We start from the raw sequence: 21,459 nt of genomic DNA, 5'->3' as shown, positions 1-21,459 counted from the left end.
GGACTCCCTTAAGAAAAGGACTGGATGCTCGACGTTTTGTTTAGGGGTGTAATTTACCGATTTTGGTTTCACTTTGGGTGTTCAGGGTAAAAAGCTAATATATCTTATGGCTATCAAGGACTATTTTATGGTTTGCACGTGATGAAATAAAAAATGCCGTCACTGTCTGTGTTTTAAAATGGCATTTGAATTTGAATTTTTCGGGGTCAAAAAAAATTAAGCCACACCCAGGGTGGTCTCCTTGAGGACTAGTTAAATTTCAATTTTCCGACGAGCACCCCAGTCCCTTAGCTTGAAAGTCAACACCACCCAGCACCCCCCGGAAACCACTGATTGGGTGATGACAATTTTCTTCTAGGTTGGTTTGGAATAAAGTTTGATTCATTCAGTACATATTTATTCACAACAAATAGGACAGAGTGCGTTCCGATTGCTCAAGTTTGTGCCCTGGGTTCGTTCGTAGAATATTCTAAAATTTTGGCCTTTTTCAACATCAACTTTATTATAACAAGGTTCTTATAAAACAAAAATAATGTAACGGAAAATCGCCTTCTTATTCCTAAAAGCCGAAGTCAGAATGCTTTAAAAAACAAACTAAAATTGCAAGACACTCTTGCATGGACTCATGGCTTGTACGAGGGAAATGAAGATATGCAAATCCGCAATGAAGACCAAAAAAACCCGGTCATTTAAAGTTCAAAGTAAAATAAAACGATCTCAAAAATTACCAAAACTGCAAAAGCCGAATACCTGAGAGTCTCCATATTTCTATAAGCTCCCCTATCTCCCCCCCCCCCCCCCCCCACCCCCTCCTATTCTGCCCTATTCCAATAAGCAACCTTCAGTAACCATTTCTTGCTTGGCAATGCAATACAACCCGTTCCAGACTTACAGTTCCTATAGAAGTTATAGAACCTTGAAAATTGTTTATGCATTTTGGTGAGGTTGTTTCAAGGTCTTTCAACTTGATGATGAAGCGAATTCATCAACTTTGTATTGCGTGACGCTTTAAAGTTAATAGATAACGTGGCCCGAATAGTGACGGCAAATCAGTGACGCATGCTGATTTCAACATTCAGTGTCGCGCTTTGATTTCCAGTCGAAAGATGGGTTTTATTCCGTTGCTCGTCTTTGCAGGTAAGTACGTTCTCCTGATCATAAACTGCGCCGTAGTTTGAGTGATTTTGCGGAGTATGGCTTTGAAATGCGAAGATCCAAGGTTGTAATATTGTTTGGGACGAAATTGCGGCCTGTTCGCGCTATGTTGTGTGCGGTTTCCGTAGCTGGTTATTGTTGGTGTTTAGTTTCGCAGCAAGCAAAAATTAAGAAACTAGAGATTATACTTAATTTATACTAACGATGGTCGTCGCGGCAAGACCTGATAAGAGCTCCGCGGGATCAAAGGGAGGTTTTGTAGCCATATGAATGAAACTGAAACGAAAGTCGATGAAACCAGCTCCTCTGCTAGATGTTGTGTTATAAATGTTTAGTCCCGGGACGGGTCTAGTTCATTGAGTTCAGTGTGCTCTCTCACTTATTTCAAGTGACGATAACCGATTTCATCTTTAATTTCCGTACATGGTTTTACACGCTGTTCCAGACATAAGTTAAACAACACACGCACGGCAATGTCGCACGGATCAATCGATGTATTTCGTAGTGAGAAAGGTTATCGTTTTTCGGCGACACTTTCCTTGAGAAAGCTCTGAAGGACCTAAAACCATGTGCGTCTACTATACTTGGTAAAATATTCGCAGTTTTTATTACCGATTTTATAAAATTTAGAATGGCTTGTGGTGAGCAAACATGCCGCAGACGACATTATAATGGTAAACATTTTTCCTGTCAGTTTTGTCGAATTTAATCTAGACAGTTTGACATTCCCTACATGAATATTCAACACAGTGAACTGTCCGAATTGGGGTATATCCGATATAACTTGAAAAAACAGCTCGTTTTAATTTATATATAATTTAGTAACTTGGTTAATTTGCCTTTATTAATCGAGTTAATTTTTAGCGCGTAGATGTAAGCCGTGACATTTTCATCGCCGCGAGTCAACCATCTCTGTTCGTTTCCTTGGAGATCCTTCTATTTCCGCCTGTCTGGTCCTGCGTGAGGAATCAAATGGATACCTAGCGTTTCTTTGGGTATTCTTCAAAGCTTCAAAGCTTCGTACACGTTGGACATTTTCCAGATTTTTCTCTTCCTTTGTTTAAACAGTAAATATTTGACAGAAAGTTATAGGCGCAAGATAATCATGTTGGTTGTGACAAACGGAATGTCACGCAAGCCTGTCACGCGTTGAATAGAGAAGGGGGATCGGGGCTGAGATAGGGCTCTGTGATGAAATATTTATACACGGTGTTGTATTCTATGATTTTTGGACCTTATTGATGCCACATGGCGTTGTTCTGTAGGATGTATGGACTGAAAATTGCATCTATACTTTATTATGTGGTCCATGAAGAAAAATACATTCCGATTGGTTCCCTAAGCGGTCCGAACCGCTTACAAATTAATTTCGTCCTTCGATTCCTTCTACGAAACGTTGCACTAGGGAACTGTTTTCTATCTTCAGAGGCGGCAGAGCGTTTTGAAACGTGGTGGTGGTGGTGGTGGGGGGAGGGGGGCGGCTAAGACTGTCCGAAAAATACTCGGTAGGTTTTCATATTTGAAGCAACTTTTTCCCCCTTCTAGCAACTTTTTGTTTTCAGATCAGTTTCTAGACCAAAAATTTCCGAAGATTCTCCGATTGTTGTTCGAAGGCCATACGAACGTTTCCGGTCGTTTTCCTAACTTCTCCGAAGATAAACGATGTTTCCTGAAGACTTCCAAGGAAGTTTCCCGGACAGCACCTTCGGCTGATTCCATAAGTTTGCAAACACGGAAGCGTGACCAATGTTCTTTGCCGTCATTTATCTCAAAATTTCAGATTTCGAAATGCCAACTTTTAGGCAAGTGTCAAAATCAATAATAGACTGCCAACAGTCTCTTTCTTTTTCTAGCAACTGCATGCAACGCAAAAACACGAAATGCGAATCGAGATTGAGTAGTTCCGATCGCACGTATGATTTTACTGAGAAAACAAAAACCGACTGCTCGAGTCTTTATCAATATTAATTAATTGAATAATTAAGATTAGTTGTTTGCGTTGGTTTATTTCTTTATTTTTAATGGTTGATTCTGCGTTAAAGTTGTCTCCTAAAAGACTAGACTGAGAATAAAATTTTCCGTTTTGTTTTTCCCCCAGCTTCCTTGTTGATGCCATCTTCCGCCTCCACGACTGTTTCGCCAGCGACTTCATTGACATCCGGGATTTCTGCAACTAAAGCTGTACCACTTCCAGCCTCTACTTCGGTATCTTCGAGTAATACCCGAGTAACATCTGCTTCAGTATCTTCGAAAAGTACCCAGACCCCACCATCTGTTTCTCTTACGGTTTCTCAGAGTAGTAAACACCCCTCCTCATCTTCTCTCAGCGCCACTGCCACTTCCACTGCCGCTGCTCCAGCTAGTTCATCATTGTCAGCAGATACCATTTCTCCTACTTCCGCTTCACTTGGTGTAAGCTCTTCAACGTTAGTGGGTCCCGGTAAGTCCTGCTTTATTATAAATTGTAACGCTATCGGCTGGTCACGCAAGCCTTCTTGATCACGTGATTGTAACTAAACGCTTGTGGTTCACAAAGTAACCTGCAAAAACAGAAATGCTGGGCTAAATATCACGCGACAAACAGATAAAACGTTCTTCGGGGAAGCAATTTCATAAATTTATATTAAACGCATTGAATCGATACTCCAAGGAAACGAAGCTGCGGAAATTTTAGAGCGGTTTTCTATTGCAGTCGTAAATCCCAAAACCTGAACCAATTAATCCCACGTTTAAGAACCAATCAGAACTCTCAGTAAAATCTTATTTAAAGCCGATGCCAAGCGCGGTATTAGTTTAGGACCTAATTGGTTTAAAAAGGACCACGTTTGTTGTTAATGGACAGAACGGGATACATGTCGAGCTAATCATAGCGCCAAGCTAATGAAAATCACAAAGTTACTTTCGACGTTCAATCGACCGACTCAAGATGCCTTTTTTCCCGCACTTGGAGCGGTCGCATTCTTCATTTTAGCTCGAATGACGAAAGGCATACCGTTCTTTATCAATCGGTAAAGTGAAGATCCGTATTTCCTCGAAAAGGTGGCTGTCTCGATTAAGTGTAGCCTCCGAATAAGCGCAGCGTATAAGAGTAAAAATACTTGTGACCGCTGCCTTCCAAAAAGCGCTGCACCCTTCTAGGGTGGTGCTTGTTCCAAAAGGTTTACACCCACTGCAAGAGGCAGTATAATTTGATTCCAATGGTGAGAAGGCAGTGGCATTGACATTTTAAACTGAGTTTTGTTGCTATTGCGGTTGTTGTTTAAAGAGAAAACGAGAAGCTTTGCTTTTTTTTTAAATGTTGTTTCGAATGAGTTTTGATAAGCACCTCCCCCGAAAGGAAAAGCTGTGTTTACAAACACGCCGCATCAAAAGGTCCATATAATAGGTTGTCTGTTTGTTGTTTTTGTTTTTGTTGTTGTTTTTGTTTTAATGGCTTCTAACTGAAGAACCTTGCTTGCTTTTGTCATTTAAACGCAGTTGCCAATCCGTGTGGAAAGAACAACGGTGGCTGTGCGCACAAATGTGTAAGACATGGATCAGGATACAATTGCACGTGCAATACTGGCTTTGAGCTGAAAAGCGATGGTCACAACTGCACAGGTAAAGACAATGAAAGGCCTGTGCATGTAACTAACCTGCGTTCAAAGATTTCAGTGATGAACAAATGGCGCAATTCACAATTATAAGTCTGTAGCAATGTCTGTGTATTGCGTGGAGAAACTGTGGATAAAATCGCATGGAGAAGGGAATTAATTATCTAACGTTACTGCTCTGATTGGTAAACAAAGCGAACAGACGAAATGATGTAACTTTCTCGTTTGTCTCGTTCATAAAAGTTTAGAAAAAATTACCGGGAATTCCACGCACGATTCCGATTGAAACACTAATATCGTATTTACTGCTCCGTCATTATTTGTTTCTTCACGTAAAATTTGGCCTGTAATGCCTTTGTCACGTAGCCTATGTAGCAAGCATTCCCGTACAAACATAACAAACGAAGAGTTTTCCACATTTTTGGCCACGCGAAAATTGGGGCGTGGGCAAATTCCCACAATGCAATCTCGAGCCCAAGTTCATCCAGTCGGTCAGCGGTATGGGATGAACTCTGGGAAACTGGAATGGATCAGGTCAATTTCAGGTCGATTTCAGGAAGAACCTTGTTCTTCCGGTTTTTATTGCGCATGCTCGTAGTTCTTAGCGGAAGTAAATTTCCCAGAACGGAAGTAAATCGAGAAAGTTGAACAACTGTATTTCTAACACAGTATCGGCGGAACTCGTGTTTATTGAAGCAACAAAAGTAACAATAACGTTCTGCAGTTAACTAAAGAGAGAGTTAACAAAATAGCGTGTGGTGTTTTGATTTCCTTTAGTCTCTTTCTTGAGCATTCTGCTATATTTGTTTCATATCAAAGGTGTTGTTAGCCTTCCAGGATTCCGCCTGTTAATAAGACTGTGTGCGTGTGTCCGTTGTTGTTTTGCAGAGGACGGCTAAGAAATTTACATATTCCACAACGCACGGACAAGCTATTGTTCTGTTCATAAAAGAAATTGTTTGGCGACTTTCGCATATTTTTGTTTGGTGACTTTTGTATATTGGAAAGGCTTCTCGCTGAAAGCGTATCTTTTCAGGATAGGTTGCATGTTTTCGAGCAAACAATTTTTTCCTCGTCGAATGGCGGTGATATTAATAACGCACACACGTCAACGCTATTGAAAAGGCGTAATTAGCATTTTTGCGACTCAGCACGTGCACACGTGTGTTATAATTTTTGATCAATCCTTTTTCTTTAGCAAAACAACAACGCGTAATGCGTATTGCTTTGCTTCAAATTCTGCGTCATTAGTTATTATTTTGAATCGTGCACTGTCTGTCATATTCATTCAGTTTTTCAACTGGAACGGAGATTTGAATGAAAACAGTAGTTCTAGCGAGATTTGTAATTCAACTATAAATTGAGTTTTCAATCGACCTTGTCCTTGGTGACGCCGTCGTTTGTTGTTTTAAACCTCCGTTCAGTATCGACGCTTAAAGGAAGTCCGTTTTTTATTCATGGTATCTTTTACGTTCAAAGAGAAGGGTAGAATTAGAAAATACTTCATTTATGTAGCACCATATCACGATTTCTTAGGTGTTTTTACAAAATTAAGTTGATACTTCTGAACATTTGACCATGGAAAACGAAAAAAATGTTTTTCCAGGGTTTCCGGTTTGGTTTACTTCCGGGGAAGATTTTCAGACTTCCGTGTTGATTTCTTTTGTTCTGCGAGGGCCAATAGAGAAAGAGAAATACATTTCAGTTTCCCAGAGTGTCCACCGGCGACCCTACTGCTGACCAACAGCTGACGGACCGCGGAGCCGGGAGACACTCTGGGCTCGAGATTGCCCACAATGAGGAACGCTAATTCTCGTCCCCATATCCCTTATCGCTTCCCTGAGAAGCCTGAGAAGCCTTGGCACGAGAAACGATGGGCTCTGGGGACAAAGGATTTGAATCAATTCGATTTTTTTGATAGGCTGTTTGAAACACAAATTCTTGAATGGAAGTCTGAAAGCAATGACTCTCTCTCATACATTCTTTTGAATTATCATGCATACATGGAAAACGGAAGTCCTATAATCCAGGTCTGGAAATCCTGTGTCTCCAGAGCCTTTCGTTTTACGTGCGAGGGCTTAGCCAGCTAAGAGAAGCGATAAAGGCTTTGGGGACGAGAATGGTGAACGCTTTGCTAAGCAGTCTATTCCTTTGACACATAAGACATAACTCATTGAATAATTAAAGTTTCATTTATTTCATTCAACGGTGACATCACACGTTTAGGCCAAGGTGCTCAGTGGCGACTTCATAGGTCCAGTGAAATTGTTTATTGTTGATGTTGTTGTTCAGTTGTTGATGATGATGATGATGATGATGATGATGATGATGATGATGATGATGATGATGGTGATGATGATGGTGTTGTAGTTGTTTTTGTTTTGCTTTTCCACAGACATCAATGAGTGTAACAGTACATCTGACGACAATAAATGTGCGCATATTTGCGTCAACACCGAGGGTAGTTATGCCTGTGCCTGCCGAACAGGATACGAACTGAAAAATGACGGTCTGGCATGCGAAAAAGGTAACCTACAATAACTGAGCGCTATTTGTTAAAGGAGAAGCTCACTCCAATAAAAAAGTTTATACAACGAAATGTTATTCGCCAAAGTTTCAGCCTCCAAAGTGAGCTATAACCCTACGAAATCTTTCCCAAAACTCGTCAACTGAACGCCGCTATCTTGGAGCTGGTAATGTATGCGTGACGTCAAAGAGCTCAGTCTGAAGTTTGGCAGGAAATTTAAATACTCTAAACTCATCGTTTCTTCGTAGTGGCTTTTGTTTGTCAAAATGCAAAACAAGGATTTTCGACTATTAAAATATTCCCGCCAAACTTCAGACTGAGCTCTTTAAGTATAATAGCTGGGAAGATAAAAAGGAGGTTTTCAATTGAGTGTCGTGTCATAAACCAATACTAAACAAATTACAATGGCCAAGGACAACAAACGTTAACAGTAAAGTGAGCCAATGCGAACTTAACCTGAGATCATCTTTGCAAGGGAAAAAACGCCTGATCACAGGTTAATGCGAACTCGACGGAAATACGCGTCACTGGCGCTACGCTCGATGATGACGCGCCTGATGATGACGTCACTGGTTTTGGTTTACATTTTGATTGATCGAGATCGTGGTGTGAGTTTTTTCAGCCAATCAAATACCGTGATAACCCAAAATTAAAGTGTTATATCCCGTGTCGCTTATACGAAATAGTGGTCAGCCCGATGTATATACGGGGACTTTATAATGAGCTCTTGTTCGAGCAATGAGTGCGAAAATTAAGTACCAAAAATCTACTCATAGTAAGGCAACATTTTGTATACTATTTAAAAGATCTTATCGAAATTCATTTGTCTTAGTGACCCCGTAATTAAATTCTAAAGCATTCTCGAGAAAATTAAAGTCAAACCTCGTAAAAATGTTTAAAACGTGCGCCATTTTGTTTTGAACTGGCGTGAAACGTCCTTTTTAACTGAAATATTGACAATTTCAAATCCATTTTTCTCTCGCGGGGTCAGCTTGAGTGCTAAATTTTTGGCAGGTTTTTCTTAGCTGTACTTAAACTATCATATCAAACACTATCAAACACCCGTTTAAGGACTTCTCTATTTAAGATGTTTGTGTTTTTCTTTCTGACTAGATGCCAAGACTTCGCCGACTAGCAAAGCCACATCAGACGGTCAGGAGTGGGATTGGATGATTTTGGGAATTGTCATAGGAGTTGTAATATTGGCGATTCTTATTCTGGTCGCAGGAGTGATGTGAGTAGATGTTTTTGTACTTGTATCAGTTTAAATGGCACCGGCGCTTACTATTTGTACTTAAAAGTCTTTCGACTTACTGACTGACGGACGGACAGATTAGCTGACTAACTTGCTGACTGACTGACTGACTGACTGACTGACTGACTGATTGACCGACTGACTGACTGACTGACTGACTGACTGACTGATTGACTGACTGACTGACTGACTGACTGACTGACTGACTGACTGATTGACTGACTAACTGACTGACTGACTGATTGACTGACTGACTGACTGCATGACTGATTGATTGACTGACTGACTGCATGACTGATTGATTGACTGACTGACTGATTGACTGACTGACTGACTGACTGACTGACTGACTGACTGACTGATTGACTGACTAACTGACTGACTGACTGACTGACTGATTGACTGACCGACTGACTGACTGACTGACTGACTGACTGACTGACTGACTGACTGATTGATTGACTGACTGACTGACTGACTGACTGACTGACTGACTGACTGACTGACTGACTAACTGACTGACTGACTGATTGACTGACTGACTGACTGCATGACTGATTGATTGACTGACTGACTGATTGACTGACTGACTGACTGGCGGACGGACGGACTGGCGGACGGACGGACGGCCGGACGGCCGTCACGGACAAACAAAACGACGGACTTACTGACTGTTGTGTTTTAAATAGTTACTCCACAGGCTTACCATCCTATGTTTGCGAGGTCACAGCATGCCCATATGAATATTTATTCACGACAGCAAAGCCGAAGACAACTTGAACTGGAAAATTAATGTAATTACGTAGATTTGTCGAGTGAACTAACGTTTATAAGTGCGAAGAAATGTTAATATCATTAAAAACATTTGAAGCCGAGGTGCAGATAAATTTTTCAGTTCAAGTTGTCTTCGGCTTCGCCATCGTGATTTCCGAACAGTATTTCTTTGGGGGTACCCCAGAATACGTTTGTAGTGAGACAAGATTGTTTTCGAGGAGAGGGCATAGGCAGTAATTTTGACCAATTTCAGCAAATATTGCATAAATTGTCCAAGTAGGTGGTACAGATCATCTTACAGTGAAACGGACTCAACCGGGGCCACCTAACGTTTTTTAGCCAATCACAAGACGAGTTCAAAACAAAAGAATTGGAGTTCCTTGGTCAGGGGACCAATCACAGTGAAGGACAATTTTAACTCTTCGCTTGACTGAATACGATGCGAAGGCACGCTAAAGTGTTGTTTTTACGGCAAAAATATAATTCCCGGGTATAATTTTGTTCATTTCGTTTACGGTTAAGGCGAAAGTCTGCCGGTAATTTAGAACACTGGACGGAATCAACGTAAATAAGTTTACCGAATGACGGCCGGGAATTTTGAAGACTGAACCGGCGGACTCAACGAAAATAGCACGGCCTGCGCCTGGAATGAAGACAAAACGGACTCGACACAAATTTATTTACCGAATTGACACCGGCTGAAACTGTGAAGACGAAACGGCTTTTCCTCAAACCAGTATATATATTTGCCGAACCGAATCAACACCGGTCCACAAAGAGATAAACTCAGTGTATTACATCAGTGATATATATACAGTGATACAGTGATAAAAAGAACATTGTTTCTAATGAAAAAATTACAACGGCGAACATTTCAAACCAAAAATATTCATCGCCGGATAAAACTCAACAAAACGTGCAGAAACGTGACAGGTTCACGCATACTTGTTAGCGGCTGTAATTTGGTAAATTTATTTTTACGTTGAGCCCGTTTCGTGTTCAAAAATGTCTGCCGCAAATTCGAGGAAAACTGACATAAGCTTTCGTCTTCGACATTCCCGGCCGTGTTTTGGAAAATGTAAGTTTTATAGCCGATCATGCTTCGGTAAATTTTATATTTACGTTGCGTCCGTTCAGTCTTCAAAACTCCCGGCCGTAATATTCGATAAATTATCCAAGCTTTCGTCTTCGACATTCCAAGCCGTCTTTCGGAAAATATTGAGCTGGCCGTGAATCGGCCGGTAAATTTATTTCGCTACGTTCATCACTTCGTTCAAGCTCTCTCTCCCGAACTATATAAGAGAGAGCGGCTCGCTATCAGATTTTAAGACTTGTATAAAGACATACCTTTTTAACAAATTTTATAATTAGACTTTTAATTAGTCAGTTAACCAGTAAATTAGATAGTTTAGTCACACAGTTAGTTAGTCACTTAGTTAATTAGTTAAGTTAGTTAGTTAATGAGTAAGTTTTTCATTTAAAGGTTTTAATGATTCTTAGTTTTTATTTCCATTTTTACAGCTTAGCTATTTTATTTGTTAGTTTTTCCTTTTATCACTGATGTAAATTTTTTAAGTAAATTTCACTTTTTAATAACATTTTTATTGTAAAGCGCCATGAGCCATGGATATGGCGCTATATAAATCTTTATTATTTATTTATTATTTATATTTATTTTTCAGTCTTTCGAAGTCTTAACTCGCCGTAATTCGGTGATACGCTGAATCCTTTCAGTCTTCAAAAATATTCGCGGCCGTAATTCGGTAAACGTATTTACGTTGATTCCGTCCAGTGTTCCAAATTACTGGCAGACTTTCGCCTTAACCACGAAATGAACAAAATTATATTTTTGCCGTAAAAACAACACTTTAGGGTGCCTTCGCATCGTATTCAGTCAAGCGAAGAGTTAAAATTGCCCTTCACTGTGATTGGTCCCCTGACCAGGGAACTCCAATTCTTTGTTTTGAACTCGTCTTGTGATTGGCTAAAAAACGTTGGGTGGCCGGTTGAGTTCGTTTCACTGTAAATCGGCAAATTTTCGACCTAATTTGATATTCCAACTAGTTTTAAAGACCAACGGGGCGAACCGATCGCACTCAAATTAGGCCAGTCTAAAGTTCGAAGAGTGTTCTTTCGAGAACCCGGAATCTCCGATGAAAGCGAGTCGAGGAAATTTGGTTTTTCGGCTACATTCCAGAGGCGGTACCGGGTTCTTCGATGTCGAAGTTGCACGCCTTGCGTGCTCTCGCGCGCACAAAACGCCAAGAAAACGGTCTTAAAACAAACTTCAACAATGCGGAAATATTTCTACTTCATTTAATTACAAATACAAGTCGTAAAAGCCGATTTTAGAAAGCTTCAATATTTACAATAGCAATTTATGAAGAAATTTAAAAATTCATATGGGCATTCTGTGACCTCGCAAACATAGGATGGTAAGCCTATGGTATAATCACTGCTGTTCAAAGTGAGGCCGCGAAACTTAATATCGATTAATTTACAGTTTGTACCCTGCTCTCAAAGATTAAAAACAAGTTTTAGACTGGGGTTTGGAAGATGATTTTTGAAAAGGTATTGTTTGTGTATCAGATCAGTACAACTATTTAATTTTTTTGTAGTTCTAAAAGGGTGACGAGGAGCGAGAGAAAGGAAAACATCACTGGATTAAGCGGCCATGAGATGACTGTAAAAACCACGAGCGCTATGGCGGCCACTAATCCAGTTGCAATTGAAGATTAGATTGCAGCAGATTGTCGTAAAGTGATACAAATCTTATTTTTCCTAGCCATATAAATAGCACTTGTTAAACAGCCTGTTGATAATGAATAGAAAACTTAATCTGTTTTTTTTTTCGTAGCATCAAATCCTCAGAACTTAAGATAATCAATAAGTAAATCAATAAGGAGTCTCCAGGGCAGTGAGAGGAGGTGTTAACAAAACTGAAAATTAAATATACTTAGCTTAGGAAACAAATTCCGACCGCGGGCATAGTCATCAATTCTTGGGAGAAATACTAGCGACTAATCCACCACATTTTTCATGGAACGGAAGACGGGATTTCTCTTTTCTTTCTTTTTTTTCGGATTAAACATCATGACGTTTACGTGTCGGTGTGAAAACACAAGCTTACCGCAGCATTGCGTTACGCGTTGGCAATTCTTATTCACGGGTTGGCCCACAGGAGCCTTTGATTTGTTTGAATTAGGTGACCGATTCTTTCCGAAAATAATCAGAGGTATATATGTGTTTTGGGATACGAAGCTATGTTAAAGAAGTATGCCCGAATTTATGTTACACTTTAGTGGTACAATCATATAAATAATAAAATGAACCATTACTATGAGTCCGATTATAAATAATAACAACACAAAAACGCTATTATTGCTCTTGTAAACAAGTTGTATTTTATTAATTAGGTACAGCACTCTTTGCTAACAGCCTTTCCTAAAAACAAAGAGGGAATTAAATGAATAATTCTGGTCGAAAACTAGAGCTAAGTTCTGTCCGGTATGTTGGGTTACTTCGCATACACGAAGACTATCTATAAGAGTATTTAGTGAATAACCCTTCAGGCGGCTGGTGTATTGACGGATAATGCCCGAGGCTGAAATATTGTCCGATAAATGGACCGTTGGTCGAGAAGGTAAGCTTCGAGGGCAACTGTGAAATTGTGAGGACAATCTTTCAACCGAGGGCATCAACCTTCAATGAACCAGCAAGGGATTTATTTATTTTATAGCCTCCGATTAATTTCTTCAACGTGCTTTACCGCAGATAATAAGAAAAAACTTACAGTGATAATCCCAGCGTAACTGCGGTTGAAACAAATGCAAGTTGATTGGTTTACGTAATTTTTTTAACACTGTGATTTGATTAAAAAGTTAGAGCTGAAAAGGTGACTTACTTGTTTATAAAATTCTTAAAAGCACCTTTAACGCGCAAAAAGTAACTTTCAACTGGTTCAATTTTGTTTATTTTCACGAAATAGAGTAACGACGTCTTGCGTGACACATTTAAAGCCTTAAAAAAAAGAAGAATAGGCGATTTGCATGATGGCGTCACTTCACTACAACTACCAGAATCCTTTGCTTTGTCTTTTTGTCATTCTAATTAGAGCAATTGTTTTTCAAACCCCACTGGGAATTCAAAATTTGAATAACAAAGGAAAGGCGAAATGAATTCTGGTATTTGTAGTCAAATGACGACATCGTGCAAATGTGCTATTGCAACACTGGTTTTCCACATAGAGCAGTTTTCAATTGAGTGTCGTAAAACCAAAACCAAAGCAATCACTCTGGCTTATCACAAGGGGCGCAAACAATCCAGTGAACCAATCAAATCTCAAAGCAAATACATGTAACCGGCGTGAAGCGCGGTTTTGGTTTTACTTCTGATTGGTTGAGAAAATGGCGCGAGATTTTTAAACCAATCACTAAGCGTAGCAATGCAAAACCAATGCAAACGCAAATTACTTTCGATACTCAAGTGAAAACCGCTCTACCAACCCCGCTCTACCATGTTTAATAGAAACAACTTTGTAGGATGTATAGTTTTAATTTTTGAATTTTTATGATGTTCCGTAAAAACCAAGAAAATAAGACTATCATTACGTTATACCGGTATGCCTACCCTGGATGCTAGACGGACGATTTTTCAGTGATTGCAGACGAATCTTGTACGGAGAAATCACTGGGATCTTTCTGCCCTCGAGCTCGACCTCTTCTGTAAAATCGATCAACTTCTTGAATACTGGGACAGGTCCTTTAGCAGCCTCGCTAGCGCCACACGGGTTTGTTTTGATGCCAGCTTCTCTTCGTAGCACCGCTTTAGTTCCAGACCGTGATGCGACCATGTAAGAATAAAGTATCCGGGCTTTTTTGTTGGCAGAACCTATGGTAACCGGGGGGAGGGGGGGGAAAGAAACTTCCTTTAAAAAGTGGTCATAGCGGTGCCGGGAAACCGAGACTGCGCAGTAGCTACGAATGGTTGCTAAGGGCGTAGTGAATAGCTTGACAAAGTTCATTGTTTAGTTCGCATAATTTGGTCTTGGCCGTGCACAAAACACAATAGCTATTTGCATTTTGATTGCTCCTTCTGCCGGACATCAGTCTGGCAAAAGTAAAGCTTGTGAATTATACTAATTAAAAATGTCTCCAATGGTTCTGAAATTATTTCCCATTTTTTGGTTATTTAATTTCAAAAGTGACAAATTTTTTCGCTTGCCGCCAAAACATTCTCAGTGACGTGAGACATTAGGTGAGAAATCTGGCTGAAAAGGCCAAAAACATCTCAGGGGCGTAAAACATCAAACGCAAACACAGCCACTATTCGCATTTCATACGCACGCAGTCATTGATATTTAAATCTTTCTGAGAGAAAAAAACTTTGGTTTGACGTCTTTCTTAGCAACGGCTCGCACCGTTTCCAGGCACTGCCATGCATGTCTCCAAAGAAAAGTGTCGACTTTCTTCCCCTTCCCCCCCAGATGGTAACCAATGTGCGTTAATAATTAATGAATAATAAATTAATAGTTTTATAATTTAAAATAAATAATAAAAATTAAGAAATAATAATAATTAATTAGTAATAATTAATAGTGAATATGAGTAGTCCTTAATTTTATTATCTCAGGAATGGTCGAGCGGGCATCCCAGCGAGCGAGCGCTGTACTCGCGCGCGCGAGGTCACGCGACGGCTATTCCCGAAACTGAGAGGAAGGACTTCTCGTAGTCTAATGAATGGATTGAATTTATAGAATTTTCACTGTGTAGTTTAATTCCTGAGTGAGAAGCGACATGTCTCGAATGCGCTGCTATAAAGTAGTTTATCAATGGGGTGTGAGGAAATGCTAAACTAAGCAAACCGTAAACCAGACAAGAAGAAATTAATGTATGATCGAACTGGGCTGTTTTTTAACATTCTCGCAGCCTTGTTTTTCAATTCAAGCGTTATCGTTAACTTCCGAAAGCAACGACCCTTGTTTCTTTTGGATTTAGCAACCCTTTAACTATCGCTACTTTCGGTGATCGCTATTTTTAGATGGTCGGTTACTTTCAGGCGGCAAAAAGTGTACCATATATGAATTGGTGCCTTTGCAAAATCGCGACAAATATTACTACATATATAAACAACCGTCCAATTTTATCGCCACCGACTTTCTGCGGCTTGTACTAAATAAAAACCCGAAACGAAAACGGGCCAAGCCACCGTGAAACGAAACGAAACGAATCCGCGCACGATCAACAAAAGCACTTCGGTTAGCCTGAATAGCACTCCGGTTAGCCTAAATAATGCTCAGGTTACCGTTAGTCTGTTTACGGTTAGCTCTCAAAAATGGTAATGGTTTCGCCTGTTTTGGTCGTTTCGTTTTCTACATGCCACTTTCCGCGGAGGGTCGTTACTTTCGGAACATTACGGTACGCCTTACGTAGAGGGCTCGACTTTTGTCGTGAATTACTGAAGCCGTCTTCTAGTCTTGGGGTGCTTTCCATTAAGCCAAATATTTCGGAAATTTCGGACGGAAATCAAATATGGAAAGGTCCGTTTACCGAAATATTCGGGACCACCTATGGAGGTGGTCCACTTTGACCGGACTGGTCGGACCGAAATTTACCGTTCCATTTTGACAAACCGCTCAGTTGTCTTACTTTAGTTTAGTACCTTCTCACAGATGCGGGAACTGGGGAAAGAAATGCAAAATGGAAAGGTCTGCTCCACTCGGTTGGCCCGGATTAAGCGGAAAATGACGTTCCATTTTACAACGGTCATATCATGTTGGTCCGACCGATCGTACTTTGAAAATGGAAAGCACCTTTGGTCTTGCACTAATTTTGCCGAAACTTGGCTCCCAGAGAAAAATGCTAATTTAACCTTCGAATGGGTCTTAAATAATTTACAATTCGCCATTCACCGCTAGCGCTCAGCAAGGAAGCTACAAGACTTACATACCTCAAGAAAATGAGTGTGATTGGGATTTTCCATTGCAAATTCTGGATGTATGGCCTCTAGATCTTCCTGTAGCTCATACATGGAATCCTCTTCCATCACATAAACGTCAAATTCAGCTGATAGCTCGGGTAGATAGGTTCCGTCGCCCGAGCTTCCCATAAACACTGTGTCAGCATGTTGTTCTTCAACAGCCGAAGTCTTGATGATGTTCTCGGCGATTTTCCAGAGCTGTTCAATGATGTCTCCGTAGAAATCCAGAACGATTTCCATCTCGTCCACATTTGAGAGCTCCGATCTCGCAGAGGATCTTAAGCGACGGGCACTTTCATCTTTAGTTCGCAGAGAGAGATCTCGCATTTCTTCCATCAAAGAAATTATCTTCGTGTCTGTCAAGCTTTCCATTTCCCTCGCATTGTCAGAATCTTTCATAGTCATTTTGTACCTTAACTCACAGAGTAGTAAATGAACTCAGTTCGGTTAAACAGAAGAATGGACGATTTCTACTAGAGCTGCGTTATCAGAATGGGAAAGTGAAAAAACGCTTTACTTATTCCGTTTTTGTGCTGAACGCCAGGCAACAATTGAGTCCGGGTGGGAGTAGAGTAAGAAGGGGGAGGAGTGGGGGATATTTAGGAGGCAGCCGGAGATGTTGCGTTTTGTTTTCTTTTTAAATTAACAGAACAACACAGAAGTTATTTTCACTTGATTTGAATCTGCCAATATCAGTCGAAAACTACTGCAACGTCTTTTTTTTGTCTTTAATTTTAGTGAAGCGAGGGCGAAAGAAGTGTGCAACGAATCCGAGAACCGCAAGAAAAAGAAAACGAAACGAAAAAATCTGCACTGCTTTCTAACTCAACATGCTGAAAACGAAACGCCCGGGGCGAGATCCATTCGACCAAAATTTCCGAAAATTCTGGTTAAAAATCGAATGGAACTGTTATTTTTGTCAATTTTGGTCAACGTCTCAATTTTGTCCTGTGGTTTGACACTTGGTCCCAGTTTTTTCAGCGGTACGTGGAATTAAAGATGCCATGGCGACGCAAGGAGATTTTTTTTTTATTGAAGTGTATGTTTCTTTATCTGCGACGATTAAAGATTCTTTCTTCGCCATGTGTTGGTGGGTGCGGAAATCATGTCAAAGCTGGCAGTGAATGACTCGAGCAATAAGCTTACAAAATACCCTGAACTTCTGTGCATGTATGAATTCCCGACAGTTGTGGATGTTCCTTGTTTGAGAAACCGAGTTCGTGTTCTTACTATGGAAGATTTACGACAGCATCACCTGCTAAAGAAACAAGATCGCCACATAAAAATTTCGGAAATTCTTTATGTTTAAAAGTTAGAATCTTGGAACTCAATCCACTTCTTCGACCAAGCTTTTTTTGTTCGCTTTCGTGACGGCGAAACACCGTCTTCACCCGGCAAGCTCAAGCCCCGTATGTCACACATTTGTATATTACCGTATTTTCTTAATTAAACGCCCCCGGCGTTTATTTCAAACTTGGCTCCGTGGATCCGGCGTTTATTTGAATGGTGCAGTTTATTGGGGCAAAATGTTTATTAAACAAGGGTTTAAAATCATTATTTGTGACACAAATGTAATTTGCCATCATGCGTAAAGCTTATTACACCTCGAATAAATGCCTGGAAGGCTTACTTACCACTCCACCTCGGAGACCCGGCGTTTATTCGGGGCCCGGCGTTAAATCGAGAAAATACGGTATACCCGTATCTTCCCCCGCCCCCCATTGTCTAAGTATTCTGATTTATGTCCATTTATATTTCATACTATATGTAGCCAGGAGCCTAATTCTAGTCTGCGCAGACACTTGTGTAGTTTTTGAGCGCGCGTTTGGGAAGCGAGAAAGGCGCGATTTCCAGGCTAATGAACTAATCTACCTGACCCTGGCAATTTGGCAATTTATCTCCCGTGTTCTTTGCTGGGGTACGGATTCGTACTCGTTCCTTGCCTTAATTTTTATTAATTCGTTTCCTCAGACGAAACTAAATGATATTGTTTTGGATTCGATGTGTACTATTTACACAGCAGGGGCTATTATCCAATCAGAAGAACGCTCATAACCACAATGTACACGCGTTTCGGTAGAAGCAAACAACTTGTTAAAAATCATATTCTTCAAATATCGAAAATATATTCGTCAGGCGAAGACGAAAAGTTATGCAGATTGATAACATATAGAAATACCTGACGACTGTGAAGTATTGGTGAAATATATAGCGAGAGCCCTTTCCGTGTTTAATTGTTATGTGAATATTCTAGCTATATTCTTTTTTTTTCTATGTTATTGTTGAAATTTTTCACCAATAAGAACGTTTTAAAAAGCAAACAAGACTGGATGTCTTCGGATGCATGTCTCGTGTTTGCTGGCTCGGAAGGGTAAAGGAATTTGCATGCATGCAAAAATACTTAACTGTTCCGTAATTCTTCCGTAATACTAACTCACGACCTAGATCTTCTCAAAAATTTTACAAACCCCTCTCTCCTCATCCATTCCCACCACACTTATCAATTATATTTTTATTATGCTGATTGTTCCTCAATCAGGAAACGAAATACTATATTTCTTTTTGAAATAGCTACTTGTTAAAAATGTTTTCATTGGTTCATTGTACACGAGTTTTCTGTCTTTTTTTCTGTGTACAAAACTGGGTGCTTACCATTTAGCCAAAAAATCCGGAAATTTCGGTTTAAAGTCAAATGGTAAGGTAATTTTCCGGGAATTCCATTCGGAAATTGTGGACTACCTCTAGAGGTACTCCACTTTTTCCGTTCAGAACGAAACATCGGAAATTTCCTTACCATTTGAACGAATCTTCCGTTTCCAGGCCCTTTTTAGCACTTTCGCGCGGTTTTAGTCGTGTTTTATACAATATGGCGTCTTTACTGTGACCAATTTAGAACGTGTATGTTCACCTCGACCATAGAAATGTCAGCACTTTTTTTAACAGGAGATAAAAGCTGCCTGCCTCTGGTATTCCACGTTGGAATTGTTCATGTGTTCATATTTTTTCTCGGGACAGGATCTAGCTCGGCCGTGCCAATTTTCAACAGTTACCTCAAAATAACCTTGTATTCTGTTTAAATCGCGTCTCATGGAACAGCTGACGGCAGTAAACAGCATCAGCCCATCTTATTCGTCGAAAAGTTTGTTTTCTACCTCAAAATATTCAGCTATATCGACAGAAAACAACACTGAATTTGGCGCTTGATCGAGTGAGCGGGAAGGAACGCCTGGTAGAATAATGGTAAGCGAAATCTCATCCGGTTGGTCGGCATATTCGGAAAATCGCTTACCATTATGCAACGGTCGCACCAACCGGATTTTTCTTACAATGGTAAGCACCCAGTATTTTCTTTAACTACACCTTCCCCCGCCCCGCCAAGTAACCTCGCATTCCTCACTGAAGGTCCCTGGGAGGTTTGTCTTGCGTGACTTCGTGACTGAGGATAAATGACAACACAAACATTCCATGATCGCCACTTGACGATCGCTATCTACATGCATCCCGCCCAGAAGAAAAACAAAACAAACAAAATAGAATGGCTGAACAACCATTTAGCGTTGAAAAAGTGCACGAAGGAGTGTACATGTTACGGGAAGTGTTCTACGAGTCTCTAAACCGAGCTAACATCTGGCTTGTTCAAGGATCGTCTGCAGATTTGGTTATCGATACTGGATTGGGTTTATGGGATTTGCCAGGCTTTCTGCAACAACAAGGCCTGATCGGCGAGAAACCAGTACAAGCAGTCGTTACTCATATGCATTACGACCACTCTGGAGGCTTGCACCAGTTTGAAAACTTCTCCATTCACAGCCTCGAGGCGGAGGCAATACGCAAAAGTAACAACTATGACACGGCGACCGTTTTCTTGAAAGGAGATGTAATTGCTGTTCCCCCACACGAAGGATGGAAAATTACCGACTACAGAGTCAAAGCGGCCGAGCCAAGTACCGTTTTGGAGGAAGGACACATCTTTGATCTCGGTGATCGAAGCTTGCGTGTTCTTCACCTACCCGGCCATACACCAGGGAGCATTGGTTTGATCGATGAGCGCGCGAGGATTCTTTTCACTGGCGACATGGTGTACGACACCTATCCGCTGATTGATTTCCTACCCCAGAGTGACCCGAATGCATACGTTCAGTCCTGCAGAAGACTACAGGCCCTCTCCAGCCATGTGGATTCTGTCTTCCCGGGGCATGCTGACTTTTTCGACGGGAGAAGGCTCCATTCCTTGACATCCGAGTACATCTCCAAGGCAGGGGTGTGCCATAAAGTATTTACCACTGTTATGAAGGGTCTTTGTTATATATTACTGAAAGCAAAACACTCTGGTAACATTCCCGCCAAGTGTTGTTACCATACATGTTGCTGCTGTTGTTGCTTTGCATAGCTAGTTTTGAAAGTTTTGCAGTGGTGCATCTAAAAACTGGGTGTAATGTACCACACCCCCCCCCCCACCCCCTCCTGGGGTAATGTACATGTAACATGAGTAGTAAAATCATGTCCATATCATAGGCCTACACGGCGAATACTTTTTTGTGAATGCTTAAAAAGTATTCACTGTTTTAAGTATTCAACGTTCTAAAAAACGTTGCTTTATATACAGGTAGCATAAGGAAATTATAGCTTTGGAAAAGATCTGGTTTTGTTTGGTATCTAACTGGATACAAAATTGATACTATTCCTGTGAGCTTTATATAAAGGCTGCAGCAGACCAGACTAAAATTAAAGTTATTGTAGTAGGAACATTACGTTATCTTATAAGAACAAAGAAGTAGAAATAACCTATCGTTATAAAAGTCCCTCCTTCCTACCTTAAACAACCCCACAGGGGGTTACTCAGGTATGTTTTGGGTGGGTATGTGCCACCCGATGCCATCTCCACTCAAAATGATACCATGTTCTAGGCCAGGTCAATTTTTTTAACACCCTGTTTTTCCTCCTTTTTTTTCCTTTCCCCCCCCCCCCCCTTAAAAAAAAAAAAAAAAAAAAAAAAAAAAAAAAAAAAAAAAAAAAAAAAAAAAAAAAAAAAAAACCCACACAAAACCCATTTTCCTCACAAAGGTGGAATCTCTCTGTTTTGGCTGCTGATAGCTTGAAACTGTTGTGCGTTTGAAATATCATTCCCCGTTCTAAGAATCGTCTCTAAAGTTGATACCCTGTTCTAGTTCGGGAGC

General features: G+C 40.5%; 1 protein-coding gene and 2 pseudogenes across 2 annotated transcripts; 2 read left to right on the top strand and 1 right to left on the bottom strand.

The window, feature by feature from the left end:
* The first annotated feature begins 1,043 nt into the window (after nt 1-1,043).
* LOC144631268 (uncharacterized) lies at nt 1,044-13,203 on the top strand. Its single transcript, XM_078489663.1, has 7 exons — nt 1,044-1,137; nt 3,254-3,595; nt 4,633-4,755; nt 7,144-7,275; nt 8,389-8,509; nt 11,923-12,539; nt 12,607-13,203. The coding sequence occupies exons 1-6, from the start codon at nt 1,107-1,109 to the stop codon at nt 12,041-12,043; spliced, it is 870 nt and encodes a 289-aa protein (XP_078345789.1). The 5' UTR covers nt 1,044-1,106; the 3' UTR covers nt 12,044-12,539; nt 12,607-13,203.
* Nucleotides 13,204-13,868: 665 nt separating this feature from the next.
* LOC144631309 (uncharacterized) lies at nt 13,869-16,795 on the bottom strand (annotated as a pseudogene). Its single transcript, XR_013566711.1, has 2 exons — nt 16,253-16,795; nt 13,869-14,194 (listed from the first exon to the last, which is right to left on the bottom strand). The product of XR_013566711.1 is annotated as an uncharacterized LOC144631309 (transcript).
* Nucleotides 16,796-19,651: 2,856 nt separating this feature from the next.
* On the top strand, nt 19,652-21,220 carry LOC144650681 (acyl-coenzyme A thioesterase MBLAC2 pseudogene; annotated as a pseudogene).
* The last annotated feature ends 239 nt before the right edge of the window (nt 21,221-21,459 follow it).

This window comes from Oculina patagonica, chromosome 1, assembly GCF_052425735.1.
Source record: "Oculina patagonica isolate OP01 chromosome 1, crgOcupat, whole genome shotgun sequence".
In the NCBI taxonomy this organism is placed as follows: Eukaryota; Metazoa; Cnidaria; class Anthozoa; order Scleractinia; family Oculinidae; genus Oculina; species Oculina patagonica.
Note: the sequence above shows the minus strand (reverse complement) of the source record. Positions and strands in the feature narration are given on the sequence as shown.